The 21,274-nt window shown below is 37.4% G+C and overlaps 1 protein-coding gene across 4 annotated transcripts in view; it reads left to right on the forward strand.

Annotated features, from left to right (window-relative positions):
• The window catches only part of chl1b (cell adhesion molecule L1-like b), a 72,095-nt gene extending 53,195 nt beyond the window's left edge, over window positions 1–18,900 (forward strand). For 3 of the 4 annotated variants that reach the window (XM_088424226.1, XM_088424227.1, XM_088424228.1), the window contains 6 exons: window positions 50–254; window positions 1,791–1,913; window positions 5,434–5,613; window positions 11,895–12,026; window positions 13,770–13,842; window positions 17,306–18,900. In XM_088424226.1, coding sequence (XP_088280352.1) covers window positions 50–254; window positions 1,791–1,913; window positions 5,434–5,613; window positions 11,895–12,026; window positions 13,770–13,842; window positions 17,306–17,510 — 918 coding nt within the window. In that variant the 3' untranslated portion in view covers window positions 17,511–18,900. Of the gene's footprint in view, window positions 1–49; window positions 255–1,790; window positions 1,914–5,433; window positions 5,614–11,894; window positions 12,027–13,769; window positions 13,843–13,934; window positions 14,016–17,305 lie in introns of all 4 variants that reach the window. The other variant, XM_088424229.1, reaches the window with a different exon arrangement.
• Window positions 18,901–21,274: the final 2,374 nt, after the last annotated feature.

Genomic DNA, 21,274 nt, shown 5'->3' on the forward strand with positions numbered 1-21,274 from the left:
GTTGGCTTATATACCGAGGTGGTACTGAGCGTGTCGTTCTTTTGTGTAGATCAACTGGTGGCGTCTGCGCAGTCTGGCGGATTTGAAGAAAAGCCACGGAGACAAGCACACGCTAACGATACCCGGCGACCGCAACCATGCTATCGTACCCAGACTGCAACCCTTTTCCGAATACAGTCTCATCGTCATGACCTTTAACGGTCGCGGCAACGGTCCTGGCAGCCATCCTGTCAACTTCAAAACGCCGGAGGGAGGTAGGATTGCGGGGAAACAAAATGACGTTTATTGATTTTGAACTTGTCAAGGCACAATAGAAAATCCAAATAAAAGACTTTGCCCCACTGAGGGCCAAACGGTGGCGAGCTTCGGCACAGGTTGTGGCTCTTCTGATATCTTTAGGGTTGGTTCAAAGTCAAACTTGTTTTTAACACGCTCTTAAGAAATGGAAACAACGAAAGCTTATACTGTAACTAGGGGTAGGGCTTTCAGGATTGAATATTTTTAAGAACTGATTTTTCCTTTGATTAATTGGATTAATCTGATCCGATTTTACTTTTTTTTTTTTTTTTACTGTACGGCAAAACATTTACTCAATTTGATTTTTAATTAGCAATTTTGATGATTTAGCATTGTTAGGTGATTTAAAATTGCTTAAAAAACAATATAAATGCAATGTATCCATTGTAAAAGCATCTCTGAGAGTCCAGTAAATTGCTATATAAAAGCGATGCATTATTATTAGAATGATGATTATTATTATTAAGTTATAGGGAATTACTAAATTATAGCTAGACAGAAAGCTATTAAAAATGTGGAACCATAAAAATAGTTTCTCATATAAAGTTAAATAAAAATGTCACTTTTTTTTATATAAGTTTTAAAATATAGAACTTGAATGGTACAACTAGGGCTGTCACTATCTAATATTTTGTAAAAATTATGATATTGAATATTCTAATGATTTAATAGGATAATACGATATAAGGAATTACTAAATTATAGCTAGACAGAAAGCTATTAAAAATGTAGAACCATAAAAATTGTTTCTTATATAAAGTTTAATAAAAATGTCACTTTTTTATATAAATTTTAAAATACAGAACTTGAATGGTACAACTAGGGCTGTCATTATCCAATATTTTGTAAATAATTATTATATTGAATATTCTAATGATTTAATAGGATAATATGATAATACAGTCTTTTAATTTTTCTTTAAAGGGTATTACAAAATTATGTTTTTTTTAATTCTCTGTATAATGTCTGTGCAATTCTATGTTGTTGTTTTTTTTTAAATACCAATTTTGTTTTTTTAGTATTGTTTAACTCATAAAGTGTAGCAAGGTGGGACACCACATTTTTCAAATAAAATTGTATTTCAACCTTAGATACATTATTTTTCGATTAATATAAAGTTAAATTAAATTTCTCACCATTTTTTAAATGCATTATAAACTATATATATTTAATATTTGTAGGGCTTATTTACTAATTATTTTGGTTTACTCGATTTTGAATAGGGATTAAAAATCAAATAATTAAGCACTATCACGCAATAATGAAGTAGCGCTGGGATAACCTGACATTTCTGACTTATTTTTTCAAGTCACGTCAACCAACAGCAGTGTTTTAAAATATTGATATTATCCAGAATGATTAATGGCAGACACAAACATTTTGGAATCAAACGTAACTTGGACTCAAAACTTGACTCCAATTTGATCGCAGCCCTGCTCCTGACTGTGTTTTTCACTGCTTACTGTGTTTTTGTTTTTTTGTTTTTTTCACAGTCCCGGAGAAAAATCCAGTGTTCAAGGTCACAGATACACAGAAGCACACCGTCTCCCTGGCTTGGGTCCCACCGTCAGAGCCAAACGGGATTCTGACAGGATATCTTTTGGAGTATCAGCTGAGTACGTATCTATTCGTTTCATCATCATAAGTGACCCAGATACACCACAAGAAAACATTCTATTTTCCTCTTTGATTAATAATGTTAACGTCCTAGACCTACTTGCATTATTTAAAGAATACACAAAAAAATATGTCATTTTTGGAAACAATGTACTGCACTAATGGAAGGTGATATATTTGTAATGTTTTGTTATGTTGTTAATTGTTATCTAGCTTAGTGCTTCACAACTTGTTTTCAGACCTGTAGCACCAAAACAAATATTTTTGTCAGTCAAGTACCCCGTAACCAGGGCAAAACTTTTTTGACTGAAAATATAAAAAAGACTTAAAACAGAGCGGAACTACATTTGTGGTGCTTTAAATGGGCATATTTTATGAAGCAATTTAAGACGCTAGATTGATGAAGAGCATATGTCTGCCTTGTGTGCATCACTAACTGTTTTAGTGCCAAGCGGTGTCAGAAAACCTCTAGAGGGTCAGTATATTTAACATTTTCACTCATCTTTCAAGGCCAACAGAATATTATGTGAAAGATTGACTTCCATTCCTTACTTTGAATTGCATGTAGGTAATAGCGATGTTGTATATATGGAAACACTGCCACCCAATTGTCACAGTTATCGCTACTGTGCTCAATTGACTTATACTAGGTAAGAATTAGTCAAGGGTGTCAGCTACCCTCCTTAAAAAAACGTATTTGACAAGAATTTTATGAGTATTGTTGTTAGTATTTTAAAAGAACGGAATTCTCTTCCATGGCACTGAAAGAGCTAATATGACTATGTATCACTGTGACAAGGCACATCTTTATATAACTTAACTCATTCAATGCCAGACGTATTTTCATGTTTTTTTACCATTCAATCCCAGATACTCAAGTATCGATTTAATACTTAAGTATCTGGAAATTGCCGTCCTTAATGTACTTAAGTATGGATTTAATACTTAAATATCTGGGATTTAATGTCCAGACTCTTAAAAAAACGTGAAAATACATCCCTGGCATTGGATGAGGTCACAAAATAAACTAAATAAAAGCATACAATGTTTTGCAAAGGAGTCACCGTACCTCATCGTAGCAATAAGTTGCTTCATGTTCCATTTAATTTGCTCTTACTTGAAAAGAAAACATTACATTCCCTTCAGAGGAACCCTTTTAAAATCTGAAGTTCCTTCACGTACCCTCATTTGAGAACCACTGATCCATCTCAAGATTATTAAAACATAATTGTTCTGCCACTGTGAATGGGAATGAGGTCAGAATGACAAGATCATAATGTTTTTATCGGAAACACGTCGAGTCGATGTCAGGGTTGACGCCTGCTGCCCTGCGTTTCATAATCATTCCTCGACTCATGCAGAGCAAGGCCACCGCGCCATAGTTGGTCCGGGTTCTGTTTTATTGACCCCGTGCAGTTGGCAGGGGGCATTACTGCAAACACTCACAATCCCAATAGTGTTGCAACACATACCATGTTGACACACGCCGCTCTCCTCAAACAAAAAAGTAAAAGTAAAGCTCAGGAGTAACTTCCGCCATCATCTCATTGCCACATTTCCTGGCTAATTGGCTTTGATGTGGCAGCTGGGAAAGAGGGCCAAATGTCACAGTGTATTTCAGGAGAGGACACTTTCAGTGTGCCTGGGCGATAAAGCTGATGTACTCATTGAGGTGTGACTATGTTAAAGTCCCCTTGAAGGAAGCCATGCGCAAAAAGTTGGCGATAATGCAGCCAGCTGCCAAGGTAGCACAAGTGAAATTTCAAGCTCAGGAGCAGCTGTTACCAGGCTACACCCACCCGCATTTCAGCCTTCAATGGCTTTACGTCTCACAAGTTTCACTGGCAGGTCTGCTGGAGCAAAATCATTACACGGAAGGCGCCGTGGAGTACAATGGATACTGCTGAAAATATTCGGATCGTCATATCAAATGTGGGGCTAAATTTGCGAATGGATTTCTAGCGAGAGACACAATGCCCAAAAGCAGGGGTCACCAACGTTTTTGAAACTGAGAGCTACTTCTTTGGTACTGAGTAATACGAAGGAATACCAGTTTATGTGAAGACGCTGATCATTTTATGATTTTTTTACAATAATTAAGGAACAGCTGTAGCTAATATGTAATTCAAGTGTAATATATAATGTAAATGCAATACATGTAGAATCTTTGTAAAAATAATAGAAAATCACCAATGTTCTATCTCTCGTAAGCTATTTGCGAGTTCACAATGGAAGTTTTAACACTGGTTTTACCAGATGAGAAATATTTATAAAATACATTGTGGTGCACCTTATAGTGCAAAAACTCGGAGAATATAAGGAGCACTTGGTGTTGGGTTTTTTTTGTTTTGGGGGTTTGTCGTATTTTCAAGTTGTGTTTTTTTTTCTTTTTTTTTGGTTCATGTTTCTGCTCCCCTCGTGTCTGTCCTCAATAGTGTGATTGTGTCCACCTGTCTGCCCCCCATCCTCCCATAATGACCAATCAGCTTTCCCTGTCTATTTTTCCTGTCCAGCTGTTTCGTGTTACCTTGTTAGTATTGAGTGTATTTAGTTCCCAATTTGCATTCAGTTAGTTGCCAGGTGATGATATGATTGTATTACCGTCTATGAGTTCTTTTGCCTCCCTGTCGCTTTCTCTCTGATGTGGCCCCGTGTCTAGTCTTTTTTTTGGATGTGTTTATTCGTAACTGTTTTCTTCTTGTTTGTTTTGCCTTTGCACCATGTTAAATGATCATTTTTGAGCATTCCAACCTTCCCGCTTTAATGTAGTGGACTGTTGGGTGCACTCCATTCCACACTTTACCCATCATGCCCGGGTGTGACATTTTGTGCAACACTTAAGCCCCTACATATCCCACCGAGGGGCAAACATAAGTTTGGAGTTGTATCCAAAGCCCCCATCCCACTCAGGGGCAAATATTGGCAAGTTTTGACGAAAGAATTGATCTCGTCAGGGTGTATTCAAGGTTGCCAACGATGGCCAACATGTCACCAGACCAAAATGTCCCCTGCACAGAACAAAATTTAAAAATTTCCTGCAACATTTTGGCAACCTCTGGTCACAAATGTTTGTGCAATTGTTTGGGACCTTGGACAAACCCTGACGAGATCATAAGAGCCGCTACCTTGGTGGGATAGGGGCTTAAGGTTCAATATTTACCTGTGACAAAAAAACACATAAGGTCTTTAAAATGTCTCAAGAACAAATATGACCTGGAAAAAACCCTATCAAGATCAAAAAGAGTGGCTTACTTTCACAACACAAGACAAACCCGATGAACCCCTGACAAAAAAACGTGCATTCGCAACCTTCATTAACAGTCATAAATGTTATAAATAAAAGTGAGGTAGTAGTTTTAAAAGCATTAAGCTGAATTCCAACGGATAACAGTTTAATAAAGAGCCTTTTCTCAACGGCGTCTTTTAAGGTAGAACATTCTGTATCTTATGATTCATCAGTGGGTTAAATCTTGAAGAGTAACCTTTTTGTTTGTTTTGTCAACTTATCATCGCCTGTAGTTAACAACACAGAGGAAGTCGGGGAACTGCAGTCTATTGACATCAGCAAACCCGACACGACCAAGTGGACCCTGCGGGACTTGGAGCCTCTAAGCAAATACAAGTTCCACCTGCGTTCCTGCACCACGGTTGGCTGTGGGCCCATTATCAGTGAGGAGAGCACCACCACGCTTGAAGCAAGTGAGTAATAGTGCCAAGCAACACGCCATCAACTGGATTGAATTAGCGGCTGTGTTTTGCTGTTATATTCAGAGGCAGCAACAACATTAGAGTTATGGCAAAGAATTGCTCCGTATAATCCAGGCTTAGTGAGGCGCATACAAAGCCATTTTTTTCCCCGTTTGTTTTCCGAACAGCGTTCAGCCTGTAAAAACTAAAGCCAGGCCAGCCAAGCTTAGCTTTTGTCCCTGTAAGTTATATTTGTGGACAAACAATTTAATATGTCTGCACTGTAGCCTTTCATTTGTCACTGCCAGAGCAAGTGCTTATTGATTGGATAGAAAGTGTAAGTTATGAGACAATCAGCAGAGAAAGAAAATTGCTTTGAGCAGGGCGTAAGTGAAGGTTCCGATAATGAATTGTGCAATCATCAAAGAGACGCTGGCTAAGTCCGCATAATGATCCCGCTTGTAGCATGTAATTGTCTCTTTGTCATGACATATCATTTGTTGAGGATTACATGGCGCACCTCTAGTGAAGGCAATCTGCGGATCCGACTGTGGTATGAACAATTATGCGGGAAATGAAAGCGAAACATATTTCGACTGCAATAAAAACACGCTAAATGACTAGGCGATGCTTTTATTTCACGTGCCAATGTGAAAGTGATTGCTATCTGCCGAGGTGGGTATTCCATCGGACTGATGTGTCTCCCTCGCTGTCCCATGCTTGTTTTGCTCCTACCCCCCAAAAAAGACGGACGCATGAGTGGTGACTAATGACGGACCCAATATTCCTCCCCCGCTATTGGAAAAAGCAGCTACTCTTTTGTTTATAAATGCAAATAAAATATAAAAAAGACAAATTAACAACAAATGGGTGCCCGGGGTGGTAGGGAACGACGGACCGATTTTCACTTTATAAATATACATATATATATTTGAAGTGAAAATCGGTCCGTCATTCCCTACCACCCCGGGCACCCATTTGTTGTTAATTTGTCTTTTTTATATTTTATTTGCAATTATAAACAAAAGAGTAGCTGCTTTTTCCAATAGTATGTTTCCAGTAGAATATCAGTGGCGGTCAGTGCATTTCACACTTAGAAGTGCTATCTTAGGGAATTATATTTGTGCCACAATCGCGAGCCAGCGATGAAAGATCTTGCTTCAGCAAGCAAGAATTGATTTTGAGCACATAAAAATATATTGAGCGTGCAATGATTAGAGTTTGAGTGGGCGATGATGGATTTTGAGCACAGAAAAACTTTTTGCTGATGATGATGATTGCAGTTTGGTTCAATTTGAAAAAGAAAAAAAAAAAGAGGGACTGACAACCACAGTTTGGTGACCAGGGTGATGACGAATATAGGAAAAGGCTAAATTTTGTATCTTGCCTTCTTTGGGTTGGTTATCTGGCTGTAAATGCTGCAAAGAAAAACTTAATTCTCTTCCTGTATGTGAGTTTTAGTTTAAAGTAGCAAAGATAATTGATTACAAATATGTGTTTTTCTGTATTCTATTTCAATGATTTACATCACTGCATGTGTAACAATTACAGTAAGTATTAAAGGTATTAGTTGAATATACGCTAGCGCCTTGTGAAAGTGCACAGCCTTTTGTTGTCTCGTGCTTCGCTTCAAGCGGAACCTTTGATCATGCAATGCCTAATGTGTTTGAACGTCTGCTTAGCAATGCATTGGCTTGTCCCTTTTGTATTTTTTTTTCTTTCTTTTTATGCTCCTACAGCTCCCACTCTGGTTCCTGCCGATGGCCCCAGTATGTAGAACAGCGTAGATGCATGTCATCTCACACAGACACGTTAAATCACACAATGCCTTTGAGCTAATTATAATACCAATTCATAACTTTGGGGATGGTTCAATATGTAATAAAAATCCTGCTATTATATATCCAAATAGCATTTTGTGACACGTTTTATATTCTAATGTTCAAAATCCATTTTGAACATAATTTGTGCGCAGATAATTATCTGTGTCCTTGGCATCAGCAGGAAACATTTTTTTTTCTGATGGTAAAAAAGAAGTAAATATTCTTAGCTCTAATCACATTAATAATTCTTATGTTTAGCAGTGAAAAGGATAATTCATTCTCTATTAACCTTGCCTCCCCAGTGATACATAAATTTGTGAAATGCTAACTTTTCCGTCATGGATAATAATTCAAGGTGCAAAAAAGAGGGGAAAAAGTGCTTTAAAACAGAATTATATTTGAGTAAATAAACCAGATAGACATATTATTCAGATTCCGTCTTCCACTCTAGCAGCATGAATAGTGACTAATCTAGTTAGAGGGAATTGAGTAGTTAAAAAACATGCATGCCAACACTAGAAAGTAGTAATATTGCGATGAATAATATGAAGGTCTATGTTTCTTTTCAGGCAAATCCGCTTCTCCCTCACCTCCAAGCGCTTCCAAGTTTCCTATGACCAAATGCACTAAGTCCAACATAGGTAGAACCTTAGCATATACTGCCACACTAAAGCATCAAAACCTAAAGGAGAATCAAAATAACAGAAGTCTTATCAGTGCGAAAAATAAAGCTCTACCAAAGGGCGGACGTTTTTTGACTGGCAAATCCATTTGACCATACTTGAAAATATATTTCAATGTATTTAATATCTTCAAACTTTGACTAAATATTAAAAACATCACATTTTTCCCATAATGCCATGAGGTATTGACTTACGCATGTGCAAGTAAAAAATATGTTTTTCTTTTAGCATTTGGCCTATATTTAACCAGTGTATTTGAAAAATACATGAGTATCATATTTTAAATGACCGGATTAAACCATTAATCTAAATGAACAGGCCTATTTTGGGGAAATTTATATATATATATATATATATATATATATATATATATATATATATATATATATATATATATATATATATATATGAGACCTTGTCTTTGTAACCTTGTAACCGGCTTATTTAAATCCGCATAGTCTCCCCCCTCATTGTTATTGTTTGTTTATTTAAAGAAATCATGTTGATACGAATCCAGCTCAGTAGGCCAAATCTCCACTTTGGCCGGAGGAATCCCAGCTACGTGTAAACAAGGTCTGAAATAGTTTTAATTATTCTGAGACGGTCTTAATTGTTTTTCGTGTCATGTCAAAAAAACAAGACTTTTTCAGAATCTCTATAGAACAAATGGAACCTTGAACGAACCTTGACGTGAATGTGCATTAACTACCTTAAACCGGTATCCCACTGAGGGACCGATGCTGGCGAGTAGCCACGAAGTTAGCGGCTCTTTTGGTATCCTCCAGGGTTCGTTCAAACACTCGCGACCTTACGGTGACCGCTGAGTTCCATGAACAAACCAAGAACCTTTGTGTGCATTCGTTAGCATTCACCCTTAGTGGGCTATAAGCTTTATTAATCAAAACTCGCATCTCAATTGGCTTACCGTACTTGCTCAAACGTATTTCCTATAAGTTTTCCAATCAAAACGTTATCTCCACTCGGCTGTTCCAGGTGTCGGTACGGCACGGCTTTTTTTTCTTTTTGTCTTCATGCGACATAAATTATGAACAATTTCAAAACATCCATACCTTAATGAGTCACTGCACATGATTTAGTGCCGCAACTAATTGCAAGCAGAGACATAAGTGATCCCTTGAACTGATCAGTGGCTTCTAATACAGTTTTCATTTCCCTGCTGTACCAAGGGGATGACGAGATACAAGATCTATATTGTAGCTAGACAGTGTAGCCGGAGAGTGCCATCACTTGAATGGGACAAACACATCTAATTGTCAGTGATTGATTTCCCGGGCCCCGGTCCCCACTCGACACGGCGGAGTATTGACCCAACAGTCACCTGACTGGCTAAACAGTAGTACCGCATTGAGACAAGAAGTTGCCTGAGCAAAATGAGGAGAAATGTCCTCCGGGGGTGTGCCGGGGATTTGTGAGCGCATACTGGGAAGGCGGGTATTTAGAGGACGGTGCGATAAATGGATAAGTGGAAGCTGTTGAAAGTCATATCGGAATATTTGTCGGCGTCGCCTAGCTTATCCAAACGTCCTCTTGACTTTGATACCGCATCTTACGGAGCAACTCCCTGTTGTCTGAACAGCTGGTTTTCACTGGCGTTTTTATAGCAAGCTGAGAGGTGCAATGACAAAAACAAAAATAACACCAGAGACAGCCTGAGGATATTTTTAGTTAAGGGTTTGATCTTAGTCAAATTCATTTTGCGGGTGATTAGAATTAGCATAGTTGCATGCTGATCCATCACCATTAGTCCAGGAGTGTCATTTGCACTGGTCGGGATGGGCTACACAGACGCAGGTGTCCATGCGTGCTGAATTATCACCTGAGTAAATAAAGCACCTGAGCTGAAGGCACGACAGAAGATTTGCATGTTTGCCATGGGGAAATGAAGTGGATTGACGTCGACCTGCTCCGACAGCAGCTGTCAAGGCATACTAATGATGCGCATCATTCACTACAATTATTAGATGGTCTTCCTTCCCTAGATGACTTGCAAAAAGGCCAAGTGACTTCACGGGTCTGAAATGTAAATGATAAAAGAGATTCAAGCGAAAACTATAAATATACACATATCAGTCACCGTCAATAAAACTGATAGAAATCACGCTATTATTATTCAATTAAAAGAGACACAAATGTTTAACTAAATTTGAGTCAATTACAAGTAGTGGTAATATGCTATTGTTTATGAAAACGTAGAGCTGCCACAGTGCAAGAAAATATTTTGAGAGGCAAACCATTGTAAATATGCTTGCGAAAAAAGCAGAGGTGGACATTTTACAAACATTTACTGGTCTGTCATTGGTCAGTAAAATGGCTGCCCGTTGTTTACAAACCGAGGAAATGCCTGCCTAAGTCCCATTGGAATGCATACCTCTGCCGTTGAGTGACTAAGACAAATAAGGACATTGTTTTGGTCCTGATAGATTGTCCACTTCTGCATATTACGTTTGGGCTATTTTTAGGCTGCAGTAAATTCTAAAGAAAAAAAAAACAAACATATTTCCCATAATGCCACAAGGCATCGAATGGCACGTGCATATCTCAGGGCATTATTGGGAAAATAACATTTTTTTTTTTTTTTGCTGGAGTAAACGGGGTATCTGTTGGTGACAGATCAATGGAATACCCACCTCTGCCGGTGAGTGATGGATACAACGGCAGATGAAAAGCTACGTTCCATCACCACTCAGTTCATCTTTATTTAGGTTTCTCGTCATTCATCATTCCTTGGCAAAACGGGTGTTCGTCGGTGACACACGGACAGACGGTCTGCCGGTCCCGACAGACTGCCCATATATGCAAATACGTTTAGGCTATTTTCAGGCTAAATGCTAAAAAACACATTTTTCCCATAATTCAATGGGGTCTTGACTTTCAATGGTATAATGGTCAAAAATGAGGAAGATGAGTCATACTAATAAAACCAGAGGGTATGCAATAAAGAGTGTATTTAATTTTGGGATATATTTTCATAACGTAGGCCAATTGCTAATAAATTAAATAAATGGCTGGCACCGAGCAGGATCCTCGTGGCTTGGAAAGCATCACTTTTCAGGAGATACCAAAAATGACAACTTTGTTCAACCATTCAATCATCATTTACCATTATGCAATTCCCATTACATCGTAAAAAATAGCAAGCGCTAGTTGAACAGATTGGTCGATAATTTAGAATAAGAACGCCTACACATGTGCTCTGAACTTTTGTGTGGATTTTTGATAAAAGAGAACAATTCCAAAATGTCACTTATATATTGGCTTGACGGCAGTAGTGCTGTAAAAAGTGAAGAAAAAAAGATGAGTTTTCTGTCCGGACTTGGCTGTGTAACTGTAAACAACTCTGGCATTTGTCAGAATGAGGTGATTGTTTTTTCTCTTCCAAGACACCTCTGTTGACCGATGCGCACGTCGAAGTTGCTGCATGTGTACAAACCTTAGATAACTGCTCCAAAAAAAAACAAAAAAAACAGATAATACTATTATAATAACCTCCATGTTTTAAATGACCACAGGTGTGTCCTTGTAGAGCGTGTGCCTCCATTGTCTGAAGGATTTAATCTGGCGACATGGATCAAGCAAATTCCATTTGTATAGTGCTCCATACTTGATTAATTAGACAGGCGAATTAGCTGTTTAATATTAATATTGGACGCCTTCCATCATTGGACTACCGCTGCATCAGATAAGCTATGTCGATGTAAACATTCAATCAAGCCGTCCGATAAAAAGGTTAAGGCGTGTCAAAGTCACCGAGTATTCTTCTCCTCAGGTCTTGCCAGCATCCACGAGGGAATATCTAACCAGGGCTGGTTTATTGGCCTGCTGTGCGCCATTGCTCTGCTCACGCTCATTGTGCTGATTGCCTGTTTCGTCAACAGAAATAAAGGAGGAAAATATTCAGGTAAGTGCTCACGCGCAAACCATGCACACGACCTTTTGATAATTGCTAAAAGCAGAGACCTGCCAATGCGGAAAAAATAGTTTTTCGCATGGCAAACATTTCAAACATTCTTGCAATTACATCTATGCGTAATCGCAGATACTCTATATGAGAACATACTTGCAAATAGGCTAATTGCTAAAATCAACTTTTTACCCCATAATGCCTTAGATTATTGAAGGAGTGTGTATCTTTGTGTATTTTATTTCTCATATTTTATATCTCGACTTGAGGATACTGCTGGAAATGTGAATTTCCCTACGGGGATGAATAAAGTATCTATCTATCTATCTATCTATCTATTGATTTGAGCATGTGCACGTTTTTTTATTTTTTATTTTTTTACCATTAGGCCAGCTTTTTACCAATACATTCAAAGATTATGTTAGAAAACTTTGTTTTGTTATTATGTCCAGTCAGCATTTTTCCCATTGAGCCTAATCATTTTTCCCATTGAGCCTAATCATTGTGGCATTAAAGGGAAAAAAGGCTCTGGTTTTAGCATTTAACCAACCGATAAGTACGTTCAAAAACAGTTGAGAATACGTTAGAACATACTTGAAAATACTTTTGAATGTACATTGTAGCCTTATAGCTAAGAAAAAGGGTTGATTTTTCATAGCATTCAACCTCCACTATAGCAATACTTTTAAAAATTAACCAAGCGAATATTGTTTATTAATATTTTTTATGATTTTGTTATTACGTCATTTGAATAAGTCCAAGTCAATGGCCTGTACCCTTATGGGAAAAAAAATCAATATTTTTATCTCTTACGTACATTGAAATGTACTTGCAAATATGGTTGAATGTAAGTAAACAATGTTTATTTGTGTTTTTATACATTTGTGATGTCCATTTGGCATCTTTTCCATTTCATCTTTTCCATTCATTTTGGAAAGAAAATGCTACGTTTTTAACATTTAGTCTGCATGGACATTTAAGATATATTTCCAAACACGTTTGAACATATATACCTAAAGAGTCAATATTTCCACATTTTTAAACCTATTTCCAAAAATGTTCAAACGTACTAGCAAAAACTATATTTGCACGTATGTACAGAGCAATATGCTATTTTGGTCGAACAAGCATTGTCCCGCAATCAAATGATGCATTATTTACACACTCAGATTTTCCAGCAGCATTCCAAACAATGTAGAACCCACAGCGGGACAAGATGCAAATGTTGCACGTGTTGTTCGTGTGCAGTTAATGATGACATAAGCTTTATGGTTAGCTTACGTTTTTTTTGTTGTTGTTGTTGTTGTTATTCTACTGGGATCTTGAGAGTGCGTAATTGCCTTTATTATTCACAGCTAATGGCCATCAGGTTGGTGTCTGGGTAGCTTTCGCCCGTCATGAAAACAAAAGGGATACACAGCTCAGCTCTTTGTCCTCTCATTAAATGCCCATTATTGTTGTCTCAAATCAGTATTATTTGTGTAAAACTAACCGGCCTCTGTGTGCAGTGTAAATCACATACTTGTAAATGTTCCACGGACATTAACAAGGGAAGTTTTTTCACTCGAAGAACATCACTTTCTGACTCGCGTTCAATCTTAGATTTCAATACAATCTGAAAGTGCAGAGCAGCTGTAGGTTGCAAAAGCGATAATAGTCAAGTGTTGTGAGACACGGGATTTCATTTGTAGCTCTCTGGAGCATATGTTTGACAATGCCTCCTTATTTTTTTACGAGCAGTAAAAGAAAAAGAAGACCTTCATCCAGACGTGGAGTCCCAGGGTATGAATGACGACACGTTTTGCGAATACAGGTAAGTGACACCCTCAGAGCGGTACTTCACCATTAAAGTCGCATTCCTCCTATCTCAGTACGACTCTTTATTTCTCCCCTATTGCTGCAAAGAGAACGTAACACTCATGAGGTTGACACCGAGCCTCATACTTCTTCTGCGGAAGAAATTTGATGGCGCTGAGGAATCGGAACGTACGTGATAAGCAGCAGTAGCGTTGTGAGCGGTTTGCACATCACTCTTGTTGCACCAGTAGTTGCTTCTAGCTATCATTAGACACAAGGCAGTTTCTGACCAATGAGACCGAGGACAAAAAAAAAAAAAAAAACGTACTGATTTATGTTCCTTAAGTATAGACATCAAAAAGGAGAATCCCCAAACATTTCTCAATCCATCAGCCATGTTTCCAACAACCGGTACGTGCTAATTTGTATAGAATCGTACGTAAACGTTTTTAATTGCAAGTACGCATTTGCAAATATGTTCAATTGTTCACTTAAATGTACTTACAAACATATTGGAATGTATTTTGATGGCCAAATACTAATGGCCAAGTACTGTATTTATTCACAGAATGCCACGGGTATCGACTTGCACAAGTGCTTACCCTAAGGTATCGTTATTAATGTTCTCATCTAAAGGTTTAATTCAGGGCTGTCCAACTTTATTGAGTCCAAGCCAAGTTCAAGTCACAAAGGTCCGAGTCGAAGATTAGCCAGTCGCAAAGGTTCGAATTCATGATTGGAAAGTCACAATGGTTCAAATCCAAGATTAGTCAGCGTCTCAAAGATTTGAGCCCAAGTCAAGGTTGAGTCACAAAACTCCAAGTCAAGTCGAGAGTCACAAAGGTTTGAGTTCAAAATCAGTCAGTGTTACAAGACTACACAAGATTCGAGTCTGTCCAGTTAAAGTCACAAAGGTTTGAGTCCAAGATTAGTCGGAGTCTCAAAGATTTCAGTCCATGTCAAGGTCGAGTCACAAAAGTCCGAGTCAGAGTCAAGTCGGGAGTCACAAAGATTTGAGTTCAAGATTAGTTAGAGTCACAATGGCTTGAGTCCAAGATCCATCAGTTATAAAGATGCGAGTCCAAATGACGTTTGGGTCACAAATGATCGATTTCAAGATTAGTCAGCGTCACAAAGGTTGGAGTCCAAGATCAGTCAGCAATCAAGCTTACACAAACATTCGAGTCCGTCCAGTTAAAGTCACAAAGATTCGAGTCCAAGGTGATTCAATTGTGAAGAGTCGAGTTCACGTCAAGATCGGGTCACAAGAGTTGGAGACCAGCTCAACTCAGTCACAAAGGTTTGAGTCAAATTCAAGCCATAGACTTTTGCCTGGAAGTATGTTCAAACGTAATTGCAAATGCATTCAAATATATTAGTGTTACTTAAGAGGACACAAACAGGAGCAACATTGAAGGAATGCTAGCAATTTGTGTTCTTTGGTGACACTTTTACTTGAATTCACAAGAACAAGCGGATTTGCCAGTGTCTAACTTTGTACGGTGAGGCTAAACCGATTGGTTCTGCTTGGCGGAAACACGGCTGTTGTGTCAAAACAAACAAAAAAAATGTACATTCCCTGTTGTTTGCTGTATACAAACAAAAGGATAGCAATTATGCCAACACTTCCTCAAACTATAAAAAGTTCCTCTGGTCACAAAACGCCTACAGTGTGGTGTGCACAATTTTTTATTTAATAGACATTGCTTTCTGAAGGGAGCTGTTGCAGTGTTGAAATGCTGCCATTTCCTATTCTGATGGCACTGGGCACCGAGCGCCCAGTACACAGTAGGAAGCTGAAAGCAATCAGTGTTTGAAAGCAGCGCTTCTCTAGGGCAGTATTATCTGTGCACGTTTCATTAATCCTGTAGTGGTCCAACTCATGACAGAGTACCACCACATGGCTTGTGGTACTCTGTAATTTCACAATCAGTGGGAACTACAAAGCACAAATGCATACAGGATGAAGCTAAATATGTCTCAGTGCCATGGAATTTTCACTTCCACTGCATGAGAAATGTGGATGTCCTTCCTTAAATTTTGGCTGAACCTTATTGATGTATAAGAGATGCATTTTCACAAAACCAGGTTAATGTTGCGGAGATTAGTTTTGAGTTATTGATAGAAATATGAATTCTTGACAGATGGACATTTTGGGGATTTTGACAAAAACAACCAACCTCCTTAAGGTCTTGACATTCATTTCCCAGCAGCCAAAAGCTTCTAATGGAAGTCTAGGAAAGAAGAGATTATTACACGGCGCGTTGAACATTGAAAGATGATTGTGCCAAAACTTTAAGCATGTTTATTCTCAAAACTAGGGATTTCAAATTGGCAACATTAACTTTCGAATTGCGGTAACTTTGTCAACTGCTGAGATATCTAACCCCATTAACTGTAAATCACGATAAAAGGAATTGGTTGAAAATTAGAATATAGCAATCTATTAGTTTTCTATTCTTTTTCAAAGATATTAATCTGAATTTGTTAAAACACATCTCATACATACACACACACACACACATATTTTTTATTTATTTTTTTATTTATAGCTGTGCATTTATGACGTGACAGCTGGTGCTTGTGCTGAAGTGGACAATTGTCATTATTCTCGCTCTCTGTGGTCTCCCCAATTTGTCAACGAGTCAAGCAATACAACGCAATGACAAAAATTGGGTCAATTCAATTCAATTGCTAATTGAATTAATCAATGATAAATATACCTAGCATTGATTTTAGGCTTTGTTGTTCCTAGGTGACATTTTGGCGCCACTGTCCATCAAAGGACAAAGCTAATATTGCTAACAAGTGTGTTCTCATTACTTGTGATGCCATTTTTTTAAATCCTCCGATTTTGGATGATTTCGGAGATACGAGTATTCTGCCTGACACTGGCCATGTGTTGGGTGTGCGGGGTTATACGGAGCGCCGGCTTATAACGCGGATTACTACATATCAAGTTAAATGCTATTCAACTTCAATTCTGTATTTATCTTTGTTAAGGCTGTATTTTTGCTCATATGCAATATTTCATAGACAAATCTACATTCTGAACCATTAGGTGAAAGCGGGAAGAAATTTAAAACCAGGATGACGAAATGAAAAGCCGACTTGCATGTGTTCTTACGATGCTCCTTTTAGCCAGAAGTTACCTTTGAAATGTTTTTTATTATTACTTTTTAAAAATGACCATATGAACATCTTGAACAATCATTTCAAAATGACATCAAATAATAGACCATTTCTTTGACTATTCTTCATTCCCAATTATTGTAATGGTATTATTTGGAGATTATACATAATGATGGAGCAAAATAATAATCCATGTCCAACCGCAACCATTGAACACCTTGTCCAAATCAAAGGTGCATTGTCTCTACATATTAAGGTGATCGCCGTTCAAAAGACTGAAAGCCTTTCTTCTGTAAATACGAATTTATTCACGGCTGGGATCTAACTCCATTGTTCCTGTCGAACAGCGACAACGATGAGAAGCCGCTGAAAGGCAGCCAACGCTCTCTGAGCCGCGAGATCAAAGCGAGGGACAGCGGGGACAGCCTGGTAGACTACGCTGAAGAAGACACTCACTTCAACGAAGACGGCTCCTTTATCGGCGAGTATGCGGGCCGCAAGGAGAAGAGGATGTCATCTGAGATCAAAGTCGCCGCTCAGAGCCCGGCGTGAGCCGCCCGACTTCCATCCATCTTCTACTCTTTTCATTAAACCCGCTCACATGGACAAATGGAAGCGAGCAGAGACCACAGCGCGCATTTTGTGTCAAATGCAATGAGTCATTGCCAATGGTACTCATTTTCTGAAGCTCTTAGTTGTTTCACTGCAGCTCAATGACCGTTAAGAAATACTTATTTGTATTTATATACTGTACAGTCAGCCCATGCATACTTGTGCACCTGTGCGTTCTCATATTTGCTATTTTTCTTCCTTTGTTAGCTCTTTTTCAGTTGGGAGGCTATTTGGGTTGCCTGTGGCTATTTTTTTTTTTTTTTGAACAAAAACAAATTATGCACAGATTATTAGGCCAGCTATATACCTATATCCTGCATGTGTGTTTTTTTGTGTGTATATATTGTTACAGGCCAATAGAATGGGACCACATTGTTTATTGATATTTTTGTGTGTGTGTATGCGCTTGTTTTTTTGTTACTTGTAGATAAGACAAAAAGTGTGGCAAAACTGCGCCAAAATCTCATTTGATTTTTTTCTCATTTGTTTCATCTTCATAGCTTCGGAAACCGCCATTTTGAAAAAAAACGCAAATGAAACATTTGCATTGTAATGTTCGGTTTTAGTCAGTATTTCATGCTTCGAAATGGTGAATTTTGTAAAAACAAAATACCATATTTTCCGCACTATAAAGCGTAACCCATTATAAGGCTTACTTTCAATGAATGGCGTATTTTAAAACAGTTTTCATATATAGGATGCACCGCATTATAAAGCGCATAAAATAGAAGCTACAGCAGTGGCTGGGGTTGCATTATGCATCCACTAGATGGAGCTGGCAACAAAACCAGATAAATCAGTCAAACTTTATTAATAGAATATAAATCAATTCAAATCAAGATTAAACTATTTAAACAAATGGCAACCAAAAACCTTAAAATATGTTGTTTGAAAGATTTAAAAAGTTTCTAGATTTATTTTATAAAACTGTGCTTTCTTTTACAAAAAAAAACAAACACCTTTTTGCACCTTGTCCCCATATAAATTCTTTCAAAATTGGACATTATAAAGTGTTTCAAAATATCAAACGGTGTTATGAAAATTTTAATGGTAAAAAAAAACATCTATTACTGAAATGCAGACGTAAAAATTGACGATTTATATGTCGATTAAATTATTTTACTTCTCCCCAAAAGTCTTGGTTAATAGGTTTTGTAAAATGCTCCAGATTATAAGGCGCACTGTCAGCTTTTGAGAAAATGTAAAGCTTTATGTGCACCTTATTGTGCGGGAAATACGGTAGTGAAAAGTAAACCAATACCGCCTTACTATCTTCAACATTACTTCCTGTTTTTTCACCGTGGTCCCATCCTATTTTCTCATTTGTATATATATATATATATATATATATATATATATATATATATATATATATATATATATATATATATATATATATATAATAATTACTACGAAACATTTTTACATATTTTGCTCAACTGATGCGTGGACTAAAAAACATTTCTACACATTGTGATAAGGTTATTTGTTAAACAGATGTATCAATACAAAGGCATTCTTTTGTCAGAGTTGTTAGTGATCTTTTTCCGTTCAAAACATGGTCTATCTGTAAAGGATTTATTAACTTATTATTTTCCAGCGATATTTGACTGCACATCAATATTTTTGGGTCTTGGTTGATGTTAGAAGTAAAAATGTTGTTTTTATGCCTCATAGGAAATATGGTAATTATTGTTTGCTTGCTGTAACAGAGCAGTTTACAAAATGTCATGATGAATGTATAGAATAGGTGACTTCAAAATCTGAACATATTTTGTGCAAATTGCATAAAATCCGTGTCAAAATATTAAGAACATGTGTTAACAAAAAGAAACACTGTTGCAGCTGACATATTATTTGACATGTTTAGCAACATAGCCACTGCATTGTTTTTTTTAAAATATAAAAAAACAATCTGTCATTTGCATGTTCAGATTAATTTGTGTTTTTTGATGTATTAAATTGTGTTTTCTTACATTTTCAAATGACTTGTTTGCCTGTTGAATCATTTCTGTTGTGTTTTTTTTAGGTTTATTGCTACTCTAAACGGTATCATTAGATGGCAACTTTTCAGCTCATACTTTTAGAGAATAAAATAGAAATTACAAGTATAAATTGAAGTGATAATTCATTTAGACGTGCAATCGATCACAATAATTTCTAATATTAAATTACGTTAATATTGTGCTTGGGGAAAATGAATTAAACAGAAAAATCTATCACCACTCACAGCTCAGCTTGCCGGTCACATGACTAATCTCAGAACAGGTAATACTGTCAGTTGTTACCTGAGCCAAGATCATTTTATCTAATTTTCAGTTGCCAGCATATGACAAAATGGCCGTGCATGATCTCGATTAAAGAAATGGGTGGATCCTCCCTAATAATTCATATTCCACAAACTAATAGTGCCACAAAATACATTATGAAAATAAGTGACATATTTAAATGCCTTTTCCTTTTAAAAGCATTTTATCAAAGTCTACCAGCAGATCAGGTATGTATTGTTGCACATTTTAAGAATTGTTTCTAGTTGTTGTTGATGATGAGCAGTTAATTCCATTACAAAGTTTGTTTTTCCTCGGCGGGAGTTTAGACCAGATGAGGAAACGGATTTGACAGCAAAACGTTCCTCGATGCCAGGTGAGTGTGCTCTATTCCAAGTATTGTGATTAGACCCATTCTCAAGTATAATTGGACCACATGTTCAAGTTTGTCCTCAAACCATCAAACAGGGAAACGAGAAATCTCAATTAGCTACGTGGCTTCAAGCTTTAGCTTAGCCTTGGCAATACAAGTCAAAAACCGATACTCCATTTGTAATTTTAGCATCCCCGCGTCGCTGGATTTGGGACTAGTTTGATGGAAAGACGTGTGTTTGGACCAATCAGCTGATTGGCATTATCGCTGGATTGCGCAACATTCACGTCGTTGGATTTAGGTATGTGAATGAGGCGCTACCGCTCTTTAATTGTGTGCACAAAAATGAGCGTGATTTCAATATATTAGTATTGGAAAGTATCATTTTTCACGTATGATTTTTTTGCAAGTCGTTGACTGTCAGGTACGAAATGTTTACGTGCGTAATTATGGGCACATTGTCAAATGTGAGCGTGGAAGCTGTCATACCGGGCTCAATGATTGCCTGTGGAAAAAAACCCCCAAAACAAAACAAAGACGAGAAAATGTGTGGTCAAAACTTCAGCGAAAGGTTCCTCTGCTAAGATAGAAAAACTGCAAAAGCGTGAAATGTATGTGGGGTTTCCAAACGATGGCTCAGGGGCTATATCCGGTCCTTCCGTTTTTAAGTCGTCCGTGGAACATCCTAAAATTAAAATCAGTTTTGCTGTTAATATGTTTGTTTAATATGATGTAGACCACGGTCGACCACCAAGCTTTTGGTGGTCAAACGCATGCCACGGTGAACGAAAACTCAGTCGAAAAAAAGAATGTGTTTTTCTTTTATTCTCAATTAACAATCGGAAAAAAGAAGTCAGTCGCATGTTTTTTTTTTCTTTTAGCGCACTTAATTGAAAATAGAACAACACCGTTTCAAAACAACACCATGTTTTTTACATCGGAATCTGGTCACGCTCTGGTCGCAAAAGATTACCAAGTTGTAGCACATTTGGAGGAAATTCAAAATTAACTGCGCACTAAGGACGTTCGTGTTTTACATTACTTTTTATGGTACAGTATATTTT

This window comes from Hippichthys cyanospilos, chromosome 9 (assembly GCF_059441005.1).
Source record: "Hippichthys cyanospilos isolate Australia breed blue-spotted pipefish chromosome 9, RoL_Hcya_1.0, whole genome shotgun sequence".
NCBI lineage: Eukaryota > Metazoa > Chordata > Actinopteri > Syngnathiformes > Syngnathidae > Hippichthys > Hippichthys cyanospilos.